The 19,387-nt window shown below is 38.8% G+C and overlaps 1 protein-coding gene across 1 annotated transcript in view; it reads right to left on the reverse strand.

Annotated features, from left to right (window-relative positions):
- Nucleotides 1-19,387, reverse strand: part of LOC117925619 (formin-like protein 13) — a 74,587-nt gene that overhangs the window by 1,267 nt on the left and 53,933 nt on the right. Inside the window, 5 exon segments of the mRNA XM_034844684.1 lie at nucleotides 8,122-8,157; nucleotides 8,160-8,187; nucleotides 8,291-8,359; nucleotides 13,176-13,292; nucleotides 13,384-13,455. Of these exon segments, the coding sequence (XP_034700575.1) occupies nucleotides 8,122-8,157; nucleotides 8,160-8,187; nucleotides 8,291-8,359; nucleotides 13,176-13,292; nucleotides 13,384-13,455 (322 nt within the window).

Here is a 19,387-nt window from a genome sequence, read left to right on the forward strand (position 1 = left end):
TAAATTGTCACCAAGGAGGTCTTGAACCACATCAACATCTCTCTCTCTCTCTCTCGTCCCTATACACATAAAAACACACCTCCCAAGTTGTCCACCTAGGTCAACTGCTCTCCTTCCCTCACACACTTATCCACCCAAGTCCTCCCCCACTTATCCACTCTCTCTTGTTCACCTGGGTCATCCCCCTCATTCCATCCATCCCACCACTCACTCTTCCCAAATTGTCTGTTGGAAAACTGAAACTGATATGGAAACAAACAACTTTGTAAAACTGTAAATTTGCTATTAGTTGTCAATCTTTGTATTTTTAGGAAAGTAATTGTTAGGAGTAATTCTTTCCCTTTAATTAGTGATTTAGTTTCCTGATTTGAAAGATTTGTATATGTTGTAAACTCTATAAAAGAATAATCTCAATACAAGATTATTATTCCTGTGAAACCCTATTTTTCAAGTTGGTATCAGAGCTAGCAATTTGCTTGCCGAAACCCTCCTTCTTCCTCTCTTTCAATCCTTGTTCTCTCTGAAACCATGTCGGATATTTCAAACGAGTCCACTACTGTTCCTCAACCTTCTCTGAACAATCCCATCATCATTGATTTTTAAAAAATCTGTCCTACCACCTCAGAATCTCACTTTGTCCAAATCACCACGATTCTCTTGAATGGTGACAACTTTCTGAGATGGTCTTGATCAGTTCGGATGTACATCAAAGAACGTGGAAAGATGGGCTACCTGATGGGTGAAAAGAAGGCTCCTGTAGTGGATGATCCGAACTATGCTATATGGGATATTGAGAATTCCATGGTGATGACATGGCTTGTGAATTCTATGGAAGAAGACATTAGCTCTAATTACATGTATTGTCCAACTACACAAGAGCTTTGGGAGAATGCAAATCAGATGTATTCTGATCTAGGGAATCAATCACAGATCTTTGAATTAACCCTCAAACTCGATGAAATACGACAAGGGGAGGACAACGTCACAAAGTACTTCAACTCCTTGAAGCGGATCTAGCAAGAACTTGTCCTCTTCAACACCTATGAGTGGAAATCTGCTGATGATGGACATAATCATAAGAAGACCATGAAAGACAATCGGATCTTCAAGTTCTTGGCTGACCTTAGTGTCGAGTTTGATGAGGTAAGGGGGAGAATCATTAGAAGACAACCCCTGCCTTCAATTGGTGAAGTTTTTTCAGAAGTTAGAAGAGAAGAGAGTCGGAGGAATGTGATGCTGGGCAAAAAGGGACCTGGAGTTGCTATTGAAGGTTTAGCCTTGGTTACCACGGGTGGAGGCTATAATAAAGTCGTTGCGTTTCAGCGCAAATCAGATGAAAGATCACGAGTTTGGTGTGATTTTTGCAACAAGCCTCGCCATACCAGTGAGAACTGTTGGAAAATCCATGGAAAACTTGCGAATTGGAAAGGAAAAACAGGTGACAAACTAGGCCGAGCTATTATTCCTACTGCTAATGAGGCTAAGACCAGCCCCTTCACCATTGAGCAAATGGAGCATCTTCTTGCATTTTTGAAATCCAACTTGACATCCGGTACTCCTAGTGTTTCTGTGGCACACACAGGTAATGAATTATATGCTCTATCTTGTCGTTTTAAATCTACTCCATGGATAATCGATTTTGGAGCATCCGATCACATGACTAATTCCTCAAACATGTTTGAATCCTATTCACTGTGTCCTGGAAATAAAAAGGTTAAGATAGCTTATGGTAATTTCTCACCTATTGCAGGAAAAGGTCTAATAAAAATCTCTGAGGGAATAGATCTTAAATCTGTTCTCCATGATCCTAAACTTACTTGTAATCTCTTGTTTGTTAGCAAATTATCTAGAGATTCTAATTGTTGTGTTATCTTCTATGAATCCCATTGTATTTTTCAGGACCGGAGCTCGAAGAAGACGATTGACAGTGCTAGGATGATCAATGGTCTCTATTATTTCGAGGATAATTTACCTAGTAATAAAATTGCTCAAGGACTAAGTGGTATTAGTTCTCTTTCTGTTTGTGATCAAATAATGGTTTGGCATTGCAAATTAGGCCATCCTAGTTTTTCCTATTTAAAACATTTATTTCCAGTGTTATTTCAAAAGGTTGATTCTTTATCATTTCAATGTGAAAGTTGTTTATTGGCAAAGAGCCAACGTAAAACTTACATTCCAAAACCCTACTATGCATCAAAACCATTTTATCTTTTTCACAGTGATGTTTGGGGACCTTCAAAAGTAACCACAATTTCAAGAAAAAAATGGTTTGTGACCTTTATAGATGACCATACACATCTTTGTTGGGTATATTTAATGAAGGAAAAATCTGAAGTAGAAAGGATTTTTAAAGACTTTTATAGAATGATTGAAACCAATTTCAAACAAAAATCAGTATTTTGAGATCTGATAATGGGACTGAGTACTTTAATAAAGTTTTGGAAACCTTTTCAAACGAGAAAGGAATTTTACATCAATCCTTGTGTTCTGATACCCCCGAACATAATGGAATAGCTGAACGTAAAAATAAACACTTGTTAGAAGTAGCACGGGCTATGATGTTTTACATGAATATTCCAAAATACTTATGGGGGGATGCCATACTAACTACTTCATATCTAATCAACAAGATGTCTACAAAAATTTTGCAGTATACCACTCCTTTGGAATGCTTGAAAAAGGTACTTCCAGAATCTCGAATTAATTTTGAATTACCCTTGAAAATATTTGGTTGCACTGCATATATACACATTCCAAAAAGATCAAGATCTAAGTTAGACCCAAGAGCAGAAAAATGTGTTTTTGTAGGATATACTCCAAATAAAAAGGGTTACAAATGTTTTAACCCCCTTACAAAACGTTTTTACACAACTATGGATGTTTCCTTTATGGAAAATGTCTCATATTTTACCAAAAATTTACTTCAAGGGGAGAAATTAGTGGAACCAAATTTTTGGGAAATTGTTGAACCTTTGCCTAGTGTAATTCTTGATATCTCTCTTGAAAAAGAAAATAAGAAAACTAAGCCTACTGAATCTGAATCTGAAATTGGTTTGTCAGAAGAAGAAATACTACGAATGAAAAAAATAGAAACAATCTTGAGCCTGTGGTTTATTCAAGGAAAAAAGTCCTTGGAAGAAGTAAAGACCAGCCGATCATCCCAGCACATGGTCAATCGAAAGCCCTGGGCAATGGCTCTCTAAATGCCTCAGGTAACCCTCCTTCTGTTCCTACCCCTATACATGCTTCTTCTTCTCCTGTTACTGATCTAAGTTTACCATCACACTTTGATCCAAGTCTAGAAATATCTGCACCCGAACCTAGTTTAGGATTAGCCCCAATTGTTCCTGCACAGGACCTTGACCTTGATCTCCCTATTACTCTTAGAAAGGGAACCCAAGCCTGCACTAAACATCCCATTGCCAAATATATCTCCTATAGTAACCTATCTGACAACTATGGAGCATTCACTACAAATATTTCAAAACTTGTGGTACCTAGAAATATTCAGGAAGCACTAGATGAACTGAGTTGGAAATTGGCAGTGTTTGAGGAAATGAATGCCTTAAAAAAGAATGGCACTTTGGAGGTTGTAGATTTACCAAGGGAAAAAAAATTGTAGGGTACAAATGGGTGTTTACAATAAAAAGTAAAGCAGATGGAAGTGTTGAGAGATACAAAGCCAGACTTGTGGCAAAGGGTTTTACTCAAACCTATGGGATAGACTACCAAGAGACTTTCGCCCCCGTAGCTAAAATAAACTCGATTAGAGTTTTGTTGTCTCTTGCAGTAAATTCCAATTGGCCCTTACACCAATTGGATGTTAAAAATGTCTTTCTTAATGGAGACTTAGAGGAGGAAGTGTTCATGAGTCCTCCACCAGGTTTTGAAGAAAGTTTTGGAGTTGGGAAAATGTGCAAATTGAAGAAGTCCTTATACGGACTTAAACAATCGCCTAGAGCTTGGTTTGAGCGCTTTGGCAAAGTAATAAAGCATTATGGATATACTCAAAGTCAAGCTGACCACATAATGTTCTACAAACATTCAAATGAAGGTAAAGTAGTCATCTTAATTGTGTATGTTGACGATATTGTGTTAACTGGGGATGATTGCAATGAACTAGAGAAGTTGAAGGAGAAACGTGCTGAGGAATTTGAGATTAAGGACTTGGGGGCATTAAAATACTTTCTTGGGATGGAGTTTGCTAGGTCCAAAGAAGGTATCTTTGTAAATCAGCAGAAGTATGTTCTTGATTTTCTTGATGAGACAGGTATGTTAGGATGTAAGCCTGCTGAAACACCTATAGAGCCGAATGTAAAACTACAGCCTACAAAAGCCAAGAATGCAAAGGACTGGGATCATTATCAGAGACTTGTTGGGAGATTGATTTACTTATCTCATACACGCCCTGACATAGCATTCTCAGTGAGTATGGTTAGTCAGTTTATGCATGTGCCTGGACCAGAGCATTTTGAAGCTGTTTACAGGATTCTAAGGTATCTAAAGGGGACACCAGGTAGAGGCCTTCTGTTTAAGTCACGAGGACACCTACAAATTGAAGCCTACACTGATGCAGACTAGGCTGGAAGCATAGTGGATCGAAGGTCCACCTTTGGGTACCGTTCATTTGTAGGTGGCAACTTGATTACGTGGCGAAGTAAAAAACAGAAAGTGGTTGCTAGAAGCAGTGCTGAGGCTGAGTTTAGAGCTGTAGCTCATGGTATTTGTGAGATTATGTGGATAAGAAGATTACTGGAAGAGTTAAAGATGACAGGTTGTTGTATTGTGACAACAAGGTAGCAATTTCAGTAGCTCACAATCTAGCTCTCCATGACCGCACCAAACATGTGGAAGTGGACAAACATTTCATTAAAGAGAAGATAGACAACAAATTGGTTTGTATGATCTATATCCCTACTGAGGAACAAGTGGTTGATGTCTTCACCAAAGGACAACACGAGGCAATTCGATTTTCTAGTTGACAAGTTGGCTATGGAAGATATCTTTGAGCCAGCTTGAGGGGGAGTGTTGGAAAACCGAAACTGATATGGAAAGAAATAACTTTGTAAAGCTATAAATTAGCTATTAGTTGTCAATCTTTGTATTTTTAGGAAAGTAATTGTTATGAGTAATTCTTTCCCTTTAATCAGTGATTTAGTTTCCTGATTTGAAGGATTTGTATATGTTGTAAGCTCTATAAAAGAATAATCTCAATGAAAGATTATTATTCCCGTGAAACCCTATTTTTCAAGTTTGTCAACCAAGGTCATCATCCTTCCCACCTCCCTCTCTCTTTCTCCCTTACTCATTCTCTCATTTCTCTCCCTTCATTACTTATTATTTACAATTTGTCCACCTATGTCCCCCCTTCCCCTTTCACTACTCCATTATGCAGATTGTCCACCTAGGTCTTCCCTCCTTCCTCCATTGACTCACTTTTCACACGTTCCACTCAGATCCTCCCTTCACCCCTCTTTGCAAATTGTCCACCTAGGTTAGTTTCCCCTCCCTCCTTCCCTCCCTATTCTTGTATCGTCCACCAAGGTCCTCCTACCATTCCTCTCACTCATTCTTCATAGATTATCTTAGGGGTGACAATTTTGACACGACACAACAACACATCTTAAACATGACACAAATTTTAGCAGATTTAGGTTAAGTATAATCATGTTTGTATCATACTTGTGTCAACCTATATGACCCATTTAATATACAATGTTGTACTTGTGTTTGACTGCTCAATCAATTTACTTAATAGTATCAAAATAACCTATTTATGACCTAATCCATTTATGACTTGTTTAACTCGTTTACTTAATTGTGTCAAATTTACCTACTTATAACCTAATCTAATAAACCCATGTAAATTTACTAACTTTATATATTTAAAAATTAAAAGAATTATATATATCATATGGTAAAAAAATTAAATAAACTAAGTAAAATTTTATACATTTCGTTATAAAGATTAAAAACATTTTAAAATTAAAACATTAAATAAAATAATAAATAAATGTAAAATTAAATTTTTAGTTAATATAAATTATCGACATATTATAACTGAAATTAAATAATTAAATTGATTAAAATCTTAAAAAATTAAACTTGAAAGTAAAAGAACTAAAAGAATATTTTAAAACAATACATTTATAAATTTAAAATTTAAAATAGGTTAAATAAGTTAGAATCGTGCTAATAGGTTTAATGGATTAAAATCGTTTTTAATCATATTAACAGGTTATCAATGCCAATTCATTCACAATCCAACTTAACTAATTTATTAAATGAGTTAAACGAGTCATGTCGTGTTATTCATGTAATAAACAAATTATATTCATATCAAGTCATTCTGACATGATTATTAAACTAGTTGTACCCGGGTTGAATAAGTTTTCACTATTTCTTACCTCAACATAATATGAATCCGACACCATATGACCCATTGCCACCCCTAATGTATCCATTTGGATCCAAACTCCTTTCCCTTTCTCAAATTTACCCTTTCCCTTGCTCATTAGCTTAATCAAATAAGTAAGCATGCAATAAAGAAGCAAAAACTTTTTGGGAAAAATAAAGAGATTCAACCATTCTTAACGCTTAAAATAATCTAATTAATTTAATAATAAAAATTAAGATTTATTAATAAAATAAACTGAAATTAAAAATAATATAAGGCAATCCTTCACATTAAATTAAAGCATCTCTAATTTAAATCAACGAAATATCTTATTGATAAAAAATAATAATAAATGGAAATAAATTGCATCCAAAAGGATATAAATTTATAGCAAAAGTTTTGAAGACCCCAACCTTATCTAATAGATGATGCATACTTTTATTCTCATCTTCTTTTAACCTTTCATATATTGTCTTCCTAAGCCCTCCCTCACTCTTTTCTCTCTCTCTCTTCACAAGCTGTCCACCTTATCCAACTAGGTTTTGGGATGTGAATATTTGATCATTTGTAATTTCTCTCCACTCACTCTCTCAATCATTCACTCTTGACTGATTGCCCACCTAGGTTTTAGGATGTCAATGAATAATCATCATTAACCTCTCTTTCTCTCACTCAGAAATGCAAGTGCACACATGTTCGGACTAGGAAAGGCTAGCAATTTGTTCCTGTCCCATCTAGCTTGATGGATATAAAAGTAGGATGCTGATGTATATTATTGATATTTAGAATGGAAAAGTGTGTCCTATTCGACTGTACTAAAACAACTTGAAAAAATCTGCTTAAGCTAGTTGATCCTTGTCCTTGGGATTTCATAAAAAGTTAGGATTTTCTCTTCTACAACCATTCCACCACTAAGGATGCCTTTGAAAACCATGCTGTTATGGGTTTGACAACTTGATAAAAAGTTGTAAGGGCATTTTACAACATCCCATGTTTGACCATATAATAAACTGGTTCATCAGAATCTGGAGTGAATGGATATTACACAGACTACTTAAGGGTGAATTAACCAGGATGGGACATTCCACATTAATACCCAGCCTGAAAACTGAAACACCAGCCATAATCCATGTTTTTCTGTTACTTTAACAGTGCTCAAAACTTCAAAAGCATACTAATCTATGGATCATGTCAAAGAGAGATAGATTAGGAAGACACAGTCTAAAACTGCAGAGTGAAGTTTAGTAAGTGCAAAAATGGAACTAATTATCATTTGCTATATGGACTTGTAAACAGATGAGTGCAAGTATTATCAATTCATTACATCAGACAAAGTAATGACATTTACAAAGTGTGACCAGGCAACCATGACGTAGAGGCAAAAGTAGGTAGCGTTCACAAGGTAAGACCATGCAACCATACAATGAAATTGAATCAACGATTTTGAATTTCTATCAATTTATTGTCCAGCAAAACAAACACTAAATCTATCCTATCAATCATTCATCACATCAACAAAAATAAAAATAAAAACAAAAAAAACTCTTTATGTGCATCCATGAAACTATTCCTTCCACTTTAGCTTCAGAAATAAATAGTAAAAAATAAATAACTGAAAAAAACATTATAAATCCATTGGAAACTCCTTATGAAAGTTACCTATTTGTACTTTATGGGCCATAGATTTGTAACAGTATAAACTGATCATGGCTACCAAACAGTACCTTGTTCAAATGGGCAGCGAGCTGGATCTTCACCAAATAAAGAATCAGTGCATCCACATTCCTACCCTGTAAAACATACATGGCCAGAAATATTTCAGGTGAAGAATAATACCATATTGTGGAAAACACTAGAAAATTTGAATGCTATAAGGCAAAAGTGGAGCCATACCACCCCAGAGTACAATGAAGCCAAAGATCTCACTTCAGTTTCAGCAAAATGAAGGAACTTCTTCAGAGTCTAAACAAATAAAAAGGAAGATAAAGGTTAACAAATATAATGAGTCAAAAATAAATAAACAAGTAAATAAAAGACTTTGGTATATAAATATGAGGACAACCATTGGGACACCTAGGTCAATTTCAGAAGAAACCTAGACCCAATATATCATTCCACAGCACTTCAGGGACCAGGTCTACCTCCTGCAACCTCCAACTGTTCTAAAGTGACTTAAAAAATGTAACAAGGTACGCATTTTTCTTTCTTTTTCTTCTCCCTGGTTTTCCTCTCGTTCTTCTCCTCCCCCAAGCCAGACATATGAGCTGAGTCTAGCACTAGAGTAATGCTTAGATCTGTACAAGGACAACCATTGGGTGCGGGTGCATGTCGAACTGTTGAACATACTGAACCACCAAATTTTAGGATAAAAGACCAAAAACTAGGTAAAGATATTTACTTGAAAACTCTCTTCTGGGCTTAATTATAAGTAATAGTAATGATAGATTCTCTAGACAGTATAGCAAACAATTCTTTTATTTAAAATATACAAATTCAAATCCTTGTCATTTAAAGACACTTAAAGACACCTAGGTCAATTTCTGAAGAAACATAGACCCAGTGCCAGATATCATTCCACAACCCTTCAGGACCAGGTCTACCTCCTGCAACCTCCAACTGTTCTAAAGTGACTTAAAAAATGCAACAAGGTACACATTTTTTTCCCTTTTTCTTTTCCCTTGTTTTCCTCTCTTTTTTATCCTCCCCTCAAATCAAACATGTGAGCTGAGTGTAGCACTATAGTTGTGTTTAGACCTGTACCCATGTTGTGTCAATATGAAAACTATCACAGCATGATATATTCAAAGGGATTTTCTTTGGGGAGGAAGGGCTTAGAGAGAAAACCCCATTTAGTGAAGTGGGCTACCATTTGTTCAGACAAGAGGAAATGGAGCCTAGGACTTAGGCGTCTTTCCTTGCTCAATAAGGCCCTCTTGTGTAAGTGGGACTGACAGTTTGCAACAAAAAGGGGAAATTGAAGTGTGGGGGGGGGGCGGGGGGTGGGTGTTCTAAGGAAGCGAGCGATGACAATGGTGTTGGGTTATGGAAGACCATAAGAAATTTGTGGGAGGTAGTTAATTATAGAATATCCTTTTCTATAGGCAATAGGAGAAGGGTAAAGTTTTGGAAGGATAATTGGTGTGGCAATGAACCTTTAGGTGTTTTTTTCCCTCCTTATTTGCCTTACCTAATACGAAGGAGGCTTGGATGGCAGACTTTTAGTCTCATTCTAATGGAAGAGTGCACTCCTACATTCTCTAGGTGTCTACAGGATTAAGAGATTGAAATTGTGGAGCACTTCTTGGCAAGGCTACAAGGCAAGGTTGTAGTTGAGGGAGGAAAGGACAAGTGTGTGTTGGTTGGAGACAAAGAAGGGAACTTTCTTTGTTAACTCCCTTTACTTTAGCCTAGAGGTGAGGAGATCAATGACATTCCCGGCAGTTAATGTGTGGAATACTTCGGTTCCACTTAAGTAAGCTTTTTCACTTGGGAGGCGACTTAGGGAAAAGCTTTGACTCTTGATCAGCTATAGCAAAGAGGTTGGTCATTGGCCAATAGATCACACTCACAAGGAGTCATCTTTTGCATTGTAGCAAGGCGAGGGTGTTGTGGCAACTATTGTTCTCTCTTTTTGATATTCCATGGGTGATTCGCTCCTCTATTAGAGAGACTCTGTTAGGTTGACATGACTCTTTTGTTGAAAGGAAGCAAAAAAAAGTTTGGGGAGCAATTCCTTTATGCCTTTTTTTGGATAAATTGGAAAGAGAAATAGAAGATCATTTGAGAATGTGGAGCTCTTTAATCAAAGATTGGAAGTCCTGTTTTTGAAAAGCTTGTTTTCCTTGTTCAAATTGTTTATAGGAGAAAGATTGATGTTCTTATTTGATTTCATTGATTAGTTAGGTTAGGTTTGAGGGAGGGAGTAGTTTTTTGTTTTCCTGTACCTTTTTTCCGGCACTTTTTGGTAGTTGTTATATACATCATGTATACTTTGGTGTGCCCTTTTTTGACACTTTCAATACTATTGTTATTTATCTAAAAAAAAAAAGGATATATATTGTGAACTCAAATCCTACAAGCATAAGCTTTTAGGACAATTGGTTGTTCAACATGATACCAAAGTCTCATTTGATGGGAGGTCATATGTTTGAACCCCACCACCATATGTTTATTTCTCCAATTTATTAAGCCCACGTGCAAGCCTAAAAAAAAGGCTACATGTGAGGGGGCTGTTGGAGAACATGATACACATTGTGAACCCAAATCCTACAAGCTTAAGCTTTTAGGACAACTGGTTATTCAACAATTACTTCAAAGATTAGTGCCAAGATAAAGTTTGACAGAAAAAAGGAGAGAGAGAGACAGATTATCAATCATATGAAATGCAAAATGATAGCATGAATTAATCAAGAATAGACATCATTTTCATTACAGTAGTAACTAATATTGGGGTTTTTTTCAGAACTATTTGGCTACATAAATTCTCTCAGCCATTTCAGGCTTATGATGATCAAATTTACCTCATAGACAACTATGAACATTTCCATAAATCATGTGTTAATCAGAAAGTGAAATTCCAAATGGTGACTGTCATTTGTTAGAGAATCAGAAATGAGATTTTCACAATTGTTAAGTACAATAGAGAACTGCAAGAGGTTGTTTTTCATGATATCCATCACAAATTAGGCATGCTTGTTGTTACTGCAACATTAGGGAAGTGATAAAGTATAAATATTGGTCATAGAGGTTTTTTGGTCCTTCACTGAAACTCACAGGATGCATAGACCGTATTGAGATTGTCAGAATTCAGAACTCATCCACCATACAGAACAAGAATCCTTGTCCTTTCTTTTTACTTACCAACTTTATTATTTCCTTCATTTCATAATTCTATTATTTAATAACTTTTTAACAGCAAGTTACAATAATTTAATGATAGAATTATTATCTTCTTATGGATGATTCACAGACCCATGTTTTTTAATTTATTGTACTTTTACTAATTTTTAATGAAAAGGATATATATTAATAATGATAGGGAAACCACATAGCAACCATATAGATAATTATAATATAATGATGAGTGCTAAGCTTAGACTTAGGTTTATGTGATGTATACTTGTGTAGACAATTCAGACAACAGGTTATCATTTATCCCTTTTTATTTAGATATCAAGAGGTTTGTTAGGCTTTCCACAAATTCCAATGCATCACCGAGCAACAACTTCTTGCCCCTGAGGCTTGGCTCAAGTGGTAAGGAATTGGAGTGGATAGGTAGGAGGTTCCAAGTCCTAGAATGGCAAAATGAAAAGTTAGCACCAACTTCTTTCTAGTTTCATGTCCTGTTGGCCTAACGAAATTAGAATAGCAGGTCTTTCTCATATGACCAGGAAAGATGAGGCTGGGCTTAGGTGCACTTAAGAGCAAAAACCAAGCTGCAATAGAAGTTAGGAGTTTGGCTTTGTCCTATTTTTCTTCATATGATCAGGAATGAGTGGGTGTATCCGCATTTGCCTTGCCTCTGCCTCAAATTGAGGCTGTTCTATGTTTCCAGGGATTTGCATAACTTCTCAATGCAACATTTCTGGAGTTTTTGGTGATGTTCCCCAAAATGAGTTCCATTTTAGCTAATATAAACTAGATACAGGAAACAAACTTATTAAATTGATTTATGGGGACCAAGGTATATATATATATATATATATTTTGATAACTGTGGAATCTTCCATGGCTAAGCCCTTAGGACTCTCCATGGGGATCCAAACCTTGGGATACTGACCACCCCACAACAACCAACACCGGGTAAATTCAGGGTATCATTAGTGGCAGGATTCGAACCCAGGACCATGTGCCACTTACTGGGACCACACTTCTCAGTATTCGCCTTAACCAACAGGGCTACACCGATGGGTATGGGGAACAAGATATATGAAGTAGTTTCATTACAAAATATGATGGCAATCAAAATTCCAAGCCTGTTCAGATGAAGTAGAATGGGCAACCTTTGCTCAAACAACTCCAAAATCATGGAACTCATCAAGAGAGTCCAGTCAAACACCAACATCAACCTAAAAACTATCAAAGAAACAAAAGCATGAAAAAGGAAAAACATGGGTTGGCCAGTTAAGAAAGGATAGTTTTCGTTGGCACTGGAAGCTTCTACAAAATTGTGGAAAAGATAGTAACAACCAAAAAATAGTCTTAATGGATTAAATTTGATCTCCATTCAAATATCTGAACTGACATGTGCATAAACCCAAATTCAAATTTGCAAAATTGAAGTATAAGTTACAGCTTTAGTTCAGGGTGGTGTGGGGTTTTGTAGTTTGTCAGTAAAAGTTATAGGAAGTTGCAAAGTCAGCACAGATCGTTTCAGTCATAAAAGAAGATCAAGATTGCACCAACAAAGAGTGATATGTTTGAGGTTTAAAGTCGTACAAAGTGAAGTGGAAGATCAAAGAGAAGATAAGTAAAGGTTAAAGACAGGATGGTATAAAAAGTTGTGGCCCCAGATAGAATAGATGGATAAATAATTACTTATGTACTCAATCATGATTAAGGATAAGGCTATGACTTAGCATTATAAATATTAATTTGATGGATTTAATGCAATATAAAATAATAACTACAACCCAAAAATGAGGTTAACACAATAGAAATGCTTTCGTGCAAGAACATGTCATTCATTTGAACTTGTAGAAATTGTAAACTTTGTCTACAATGAAACCATATGAGACAAACATACATAAATTTTGTCTAGCTAGTTTTCACAGTATACCTTACAGAAATTTTCAGATATAGGACCATCATTTTCGGAGCTGGACAGTTCCTGCATAACTTTCTCCAATCCTTTGCTAATCGCTTGCATTTCCTCTGCCAAAAATTTCAGTTGTCTCTGGATGGATAACACCAAGTCAATCAATAGCTGCCAACCAGATTATCTAAAATGCCTCAAAATGATTCTCAGATAACTGAAACAAGGATACCTTTGATGCAGGTTCCAAGCTGGCAAGGTCTTTAGAAAAATCTAAAACTTCTGGTAGTTTATCAGCAAGCACCTACAGCTTATCAAGTAGTAGAAAAATCAACAAGTAGAAACATATGCAAGCTTCTTAATAGTGTACTAGGGATGCTACCAGAATTGCAACAAAAAAATATAATGTCCAATAGTTTTGAACCACATTATAGAGGTCTTATAGACTGGATGCAACCTTCTTTAGGAACACTACAATCACTGCAACAAAAAATATAATGTCTAATAATTTTGAACCACAAAATAGGAAGTCATATATGCTTCAATGGATTTCTGTAAACAAATGATAAAAAGACGTGCAATCTCGCATGTTGATAAAATATAAATCACCAAGAAATAAGATGTGCTTTTGCATGGAGCTACAAGATAAACTGTCTAAACAGCACTCAGATAGTTGTGAGCTAATAAGAATCCACGAAGCCAAGCAAAGCCAAAAAGGTTATGAATGACAATAGCAAGCACAAAATATAAAAGCTCAGTAAGCACCATAACAACTTGGATAATGATCAAATCAAACGTAAAAATATCCCCCAGAAAAATCCTAGTCACCACATCATCACATCCATTTTTAAAGCAATTTTTTTTTTTTTTGATAAGCAAACACAATTCATTAAAAGAAAAGGCTGAAGAGCCCCAACATATACAGGGCGTATACAAGGCAACAAAGGCCAAACAAGCAAAAAGCCAAAAAAACAAACCACCCCTTAACTGGAGGCAAACCACTCCCGGAAATCTATAAGGGAAAGCGGCTCCTCTACCATATACAATTTAGCCCAACCCCATAAATTACATACAAAAGAATATTTAAACCTCTGAATTGCTAAACCCCCCCCCCCCTAAAGGCTAATCTATTCCTTTCCTTCCAAACCATCCAAAAAATGAATAACGGAATGAAATTCCAGAATTTTTTCATTTTTTTTCCCCACAAAAGCACCCCCCCAACTATATAAAACCTCCTTTACAGTATTAGGGAACACCCACTTGACCCCAACTAAACCCAACACTAAGTCCCAAAGCACTCTAGCCACTGTACAATGAATAAGTAAATGATCCACACTTTCCGCTTCGCAAGCACACAAAAAACACCGATTAGGTAGCTGCCAGCCTCTCTTTTGTAGCCTATCAAGAGTCAAGATCTTTCCCCAAGTCGCTTCCCACGCAAAAAACATGATTTTAGTTGGGTCTCTTCCCACTCAAATTTTGTTTTTCGGAAAGTTGACCTCCATAGGCCTATCCAGCCAGCTATACGCTTCCTTCACTTTAAACTGCCCACTCCCCCCTCCCTTCCAAGAAACCGAGTCATCCTCCCAAGTTATCCTAAGTCCTCTCAACGCTTGGAGCAACTCGCCTACCATTTCCACCTCCCAGTCATTAAAATCCCTTATAAAACTCAAATTCCAGTCTCCTTCCCCTGCATTCTGGTCCCACAGGTCTTCAACTGTCGCATTTCTGTTGGCTGCCAAAATGTAGAGATGCGGAAACCTTTGGACAGCGCTGCCTCCCCGCACCACACGTCAATCCAGAATCTGATTTTGTTACCTTTCCCCACAATAAACACCATTTTGTCCCAGCACCATCCAGCTTCCTTTAAGATCTCCTTCCACACCCCCACCTCACACGCACCCACTGCCTTTTTGGTCTTCCAACCATAATCCTCTTGACCAAACTTAGCCACCAGCACTTGCTTCCAAAGGGCCTCCTTATCCGAAGCGAATCTCCAAGTCCATTTGCTAAGTAACACTTTATTCATAATGATAAACTTCCTAATTCCCAGCCCCCCATTCACCTTATCCCCACACACCACTTCCATTTAACCAGATGAGCTTTCCTCTCCATGTGACCCCCCCCCCCCCCCCCCCCCCCCCCCCCCCCTCCCCCCTCCCCTCCCCATAAAAAGTCTCTTTGCAATTTTTCTAACCTTCTTGCCACAGAAAAGGGCATACGGAATAAAGACATCTGATACACTGACATGCTTACCATAGAGTTTTTGATTAGAGTGATTCTCCCACCCTTTGAAATATATTGGCTCTTCCAAAGGGCGAGCCTCCTTCTCATTTTCTCTTCTACCCCATCCCACCCATAGGCAGCCTTATTAGGCACCCCCAAATACATAGTTGGTAGTTGCCCCACCCTACACCCTAACTCCACAGCCAGCTCCTCTATCCTTTGCACCTCCCCTACTGGAATAATCTTGCTTTTAGCCAAATTAATTCTTAACCCGGACGCGGCTTTCAAACCAGAACAAAATCCAACTTAAATTCGTTAAATACTCCTTCTTCGCCTCACAAAAGACAATGGTGTCATCTGTAAAAAGCAGATGAGCAATGTGGACAGCCCGCCCTCTATCGCGTTGAATTTTGCACCTTGAGATGAAACCCCCCTCCATAGCCCTTCTGATAAGAATGCTCAACACTTCCATCCCCATCACAAAAAGGTAAGGGGACAGGGGGTCCCCTTGCCGCAGCCCTTTTGAACTCGAAAAGAAACCAGCTGGCATTCCATTCACCATAACTGAAAATTTGGCTGTGGAAATACACCACCACATCCACCTCAGCCACTTAGCGCCAAATCCCATTTTTTCCATGACCTTCAAGAGGAATTGCCAGTTGATACTGTCATAGGCCTTCTCTATATCTAGCTTGCAGATAACCCCCTTATCCCCCTTCTTATTCCAGAAGTCTATCACTTCATTTGCTATTAGAGAGGCGTCAAGAATCTGCCTACCCGTAACAAACGCGTTCTGATCGTGGGATACTACTTTACCTATTACTTTCTTAAGCCTGTTGGCCAACACCTTTGCCATCAGCTTATAGAGACCCCCCAATAGGCTGATGGGTCTGAAGTCTCCTAAATCCTCAGCCCCTCCTTTCTTAGGAATCAGCACCAGAAACGTGTTGTTAATACTCTTAAGGAACGTATTCTGGTCATGGAACTCCTTAAACATCTCCATTATTTCCTCCTTGATGAAATCCCAGCAGCATTCCCAAAAGAAAACATAGAACCCATCAAGGCCTGGGGCTTTATCCCCATTCATTTCCATCAGGGCTGACTGGACTTCACCCTCCGTGAAGGGAGCCTCCAAAATCTTTGCCTCTTGCATGCTAATTTGATTAAAAGGAAGGCTTCCAATGTCCGCCTTCCACCCCGAATTTTCGGAAAATTGCTGCTGAAAAGCATTTGCTACCCCTTCTCTAATTTCACGCTCCTCTGTCAGTCTAATCCCATTGATTTTAATTCTGTCCATGTGATTAATTCTCCTATGGGCAGAAGCCATTCGGTGGAAGTATCCCGTGTTCCTATCCCCTACCTTCAACAAAAGTTCCCTAGACACCTGCCTCCAGTGAGTTTCTTCCAGATCTACCCACTTGGCATAATCCTCCTTGGCTTCCTTCTTACAAGCTAATTCCTCCATTGTCAAGCTTCTTTCATCCTCCACTCTGTCCCAAAACTCCACTTGCTGGATCGCAGCCCCCTTGTTACTTTCCAGATTACCAAACTCCTCCCTATTTCAAACTTTAAGTTTCTGCTTCAGTTCCTTCAATTTCGCCGACAATCTAAAACTGGCGCTGCCCCTGACCTCTATTCCCCACCACCAACTCCGGATTAAATCCTTAAACCCCTCGACTTTGAACCACATGTTTTCGAATCTGAAGGGGGCAAGCCCTCTCCTCCAACTACCCCCCTCAAGTAGTACTGGAAAGTGGTCCGAGGTCGGCCTAGGAAGCCTGCGCTGGCTCACCCTACTAAACTGATCAAGCCAACAAGGGGACACCAGAAATCTATCTAGTCGAGCCTTTGACAGACTATTCAAACCCCCACTCCACGTGAAGACACCCCCTTGCAATTGAAGGTCCACAAGACCTAGCTCATCTACAACTTCCACAAACCTCCTCATGACTGAAGTTACTCTCCCTTGCCTACTTCTCTCACCTTGAGCCAGGGTAATGTTGAAATCACCACCTAGACACCAAGGCCCCTCCCAAATTCCTTTGATCGCCCCTACTTCTTCCCACAACCACTCCCTATCAATTCTAGTGAACGGGCCTTATACCCCCGTAAAAGCCCAAGTCACTCCATTCTCCATAGTTCTTGTTGAAATTTGGCATTCAAAGTTAGGGTTTTAATTTAGGAAAGTATTTTAGGAATAAAAAATGAGAGATCATGTAGGATGATTCAGTTTCCTAATTTTAAGAGAGAATCAAGCTAGATTGATATTTTCTTATTCAGTCATTTGTGTATATATATGTGTATGGTGTGTACCTAAAGATCAATAAAGGAATTAAGAAATTCTTCATGGTATCAGAGCCATTTTTCTGAAACCCTAATCCCTTCTGGCCACCTCTTATTCAGGCCATCATTCATTCCGACCAAATCTCTTTGGCCATCTCTCAATCCGACCATCTCTCTCTCTGGCCATCTCTCATTCCGGTCATCAGTCCCTGTTCTCAGAGCCAAGGGAGAAAACGCTTTCCGGTCGATCGAATCGTCGTCAGAAAACATTCATCGTTGGCGACTTTTCCGGCGAACTTTCCCGGCGACGGTTTTTTTTCACACCGCAAGGAGCGCCTGGAGGAGATCTCCAACTTTTCCCAATGCACCGGAGCCAGAAAACCATCCACGCGCCGCCCACGCGCGTTTTTCCGGCCGGCGATTACATCTCACACGCCGGCGCGTGAGCCACTTTCCGGCGACGCGCTTCCTACTCTAGGCTCGCCTGACGCCAACCAGCCACCCTTCGTACCTGTTTCTGCCATTCGAGCCCTGCACGTGCCTCTTTTGGGGTTTTTTTGCCTCTGTGGGCCCTACGATTAGTTTTTCCGACGTCCTCCGGCTATTTTTTCTCAACTCCAATCCCTGCACGTGCCTTGGGAAGTGTTCTTCTACCTTTCCGGTCCATGACAAAATATAGAATGGCATCATCACAAGTATCCAGCGTCACGTCACCAGAATCAGGGGGCAGATCTGAAATTCCAAACCTTGGTGGCAGTGATTCCTCTCCTATTCTCATCACATGATACAAATTAAATGGCCATAACTATTTACAGTGGTCACAATCTGTGTTGCTGTTCATTTGCGGTAAAGGAAAGGATGAGTACCTCACTGGAGAAGCAGCCATGCCAGAAACTACAAAACCGGGTTTCACGAAGTGGAAGATTGAAAACAGCATGATCATGTCATGGCTTATCAATTCCATGAACAACGACATAGGTGAAAATTTCTTGCCGTTTGGGATTGCAAAGGACATATGGGATGCAGCCAAAGAAACTTACTCAAGTTCTGAAAATACTTCAGAACTTTTTCAGGTTGAATCAGCCCTACATGACTTCCGCCAAGGAGAGCAGACAGTTACTCAGTATTACAACACACTCACAAGGTATTGGCAGCACCTTGACTTATTCGAGACTCACTCATGGAAATGTTCTGATGATGCAGCAACATACAGGAAAATTGTGGAACAAAAGAGACTGTTCAAGTTTTTCCTAGGACTAAACAGGGAATTGGATGATATTAGAGGCCGAATCATGGGCATTAAACCCCTGCCAAGTCTCAGGGAGGCTTTTTCAGAGGTTAGGCGTGAAGAAAGTAGAAAGAAAGTGATGATGGGATCCAAAGAGCAACCTGCCCCAACATTGGATGCCTCTGCCCTTGCTGCTCGGTCATTTAATAGTAGTGGTGGAGATCGTCAGAAACGGGATAGGCCTTGGTGTGATTATTGTAAGAAACCAGGCCATTATAAGGAGACTTGCTGGAAGCTTCATGGCAAACCGGCTGATTGGAAACCAAAGCCACGGTTTGACAAAGATGGCAGAGCACACGTGGCTGCCAACTCTGAGAGCACATCTGTTCCCGAGCCGAGTCCATTCAACAAAGAGCAGATGGAGATGCTACAGAAACTATTAAGCCAAGTTGGCAATGGCAGTACTACCGGTGTAGCCTTCACTGCTAATCGAGGAGGA

This window comes from Vitis riparia, chromosome 11 (assembly GCF_004353265.1).
Source record: "Vitis riparia cultivar Riparia Gloire de Montpellier isolate 1030 chromosome 11, EGFV_Vit.rip_1.0, whole genome shotgun sequence".
NCBI lineage: Eukaryota > Viridiplantae > Streptophyta > Magnoliopsida > Vitales > Vitaceae > Vitis > Vitis riparia.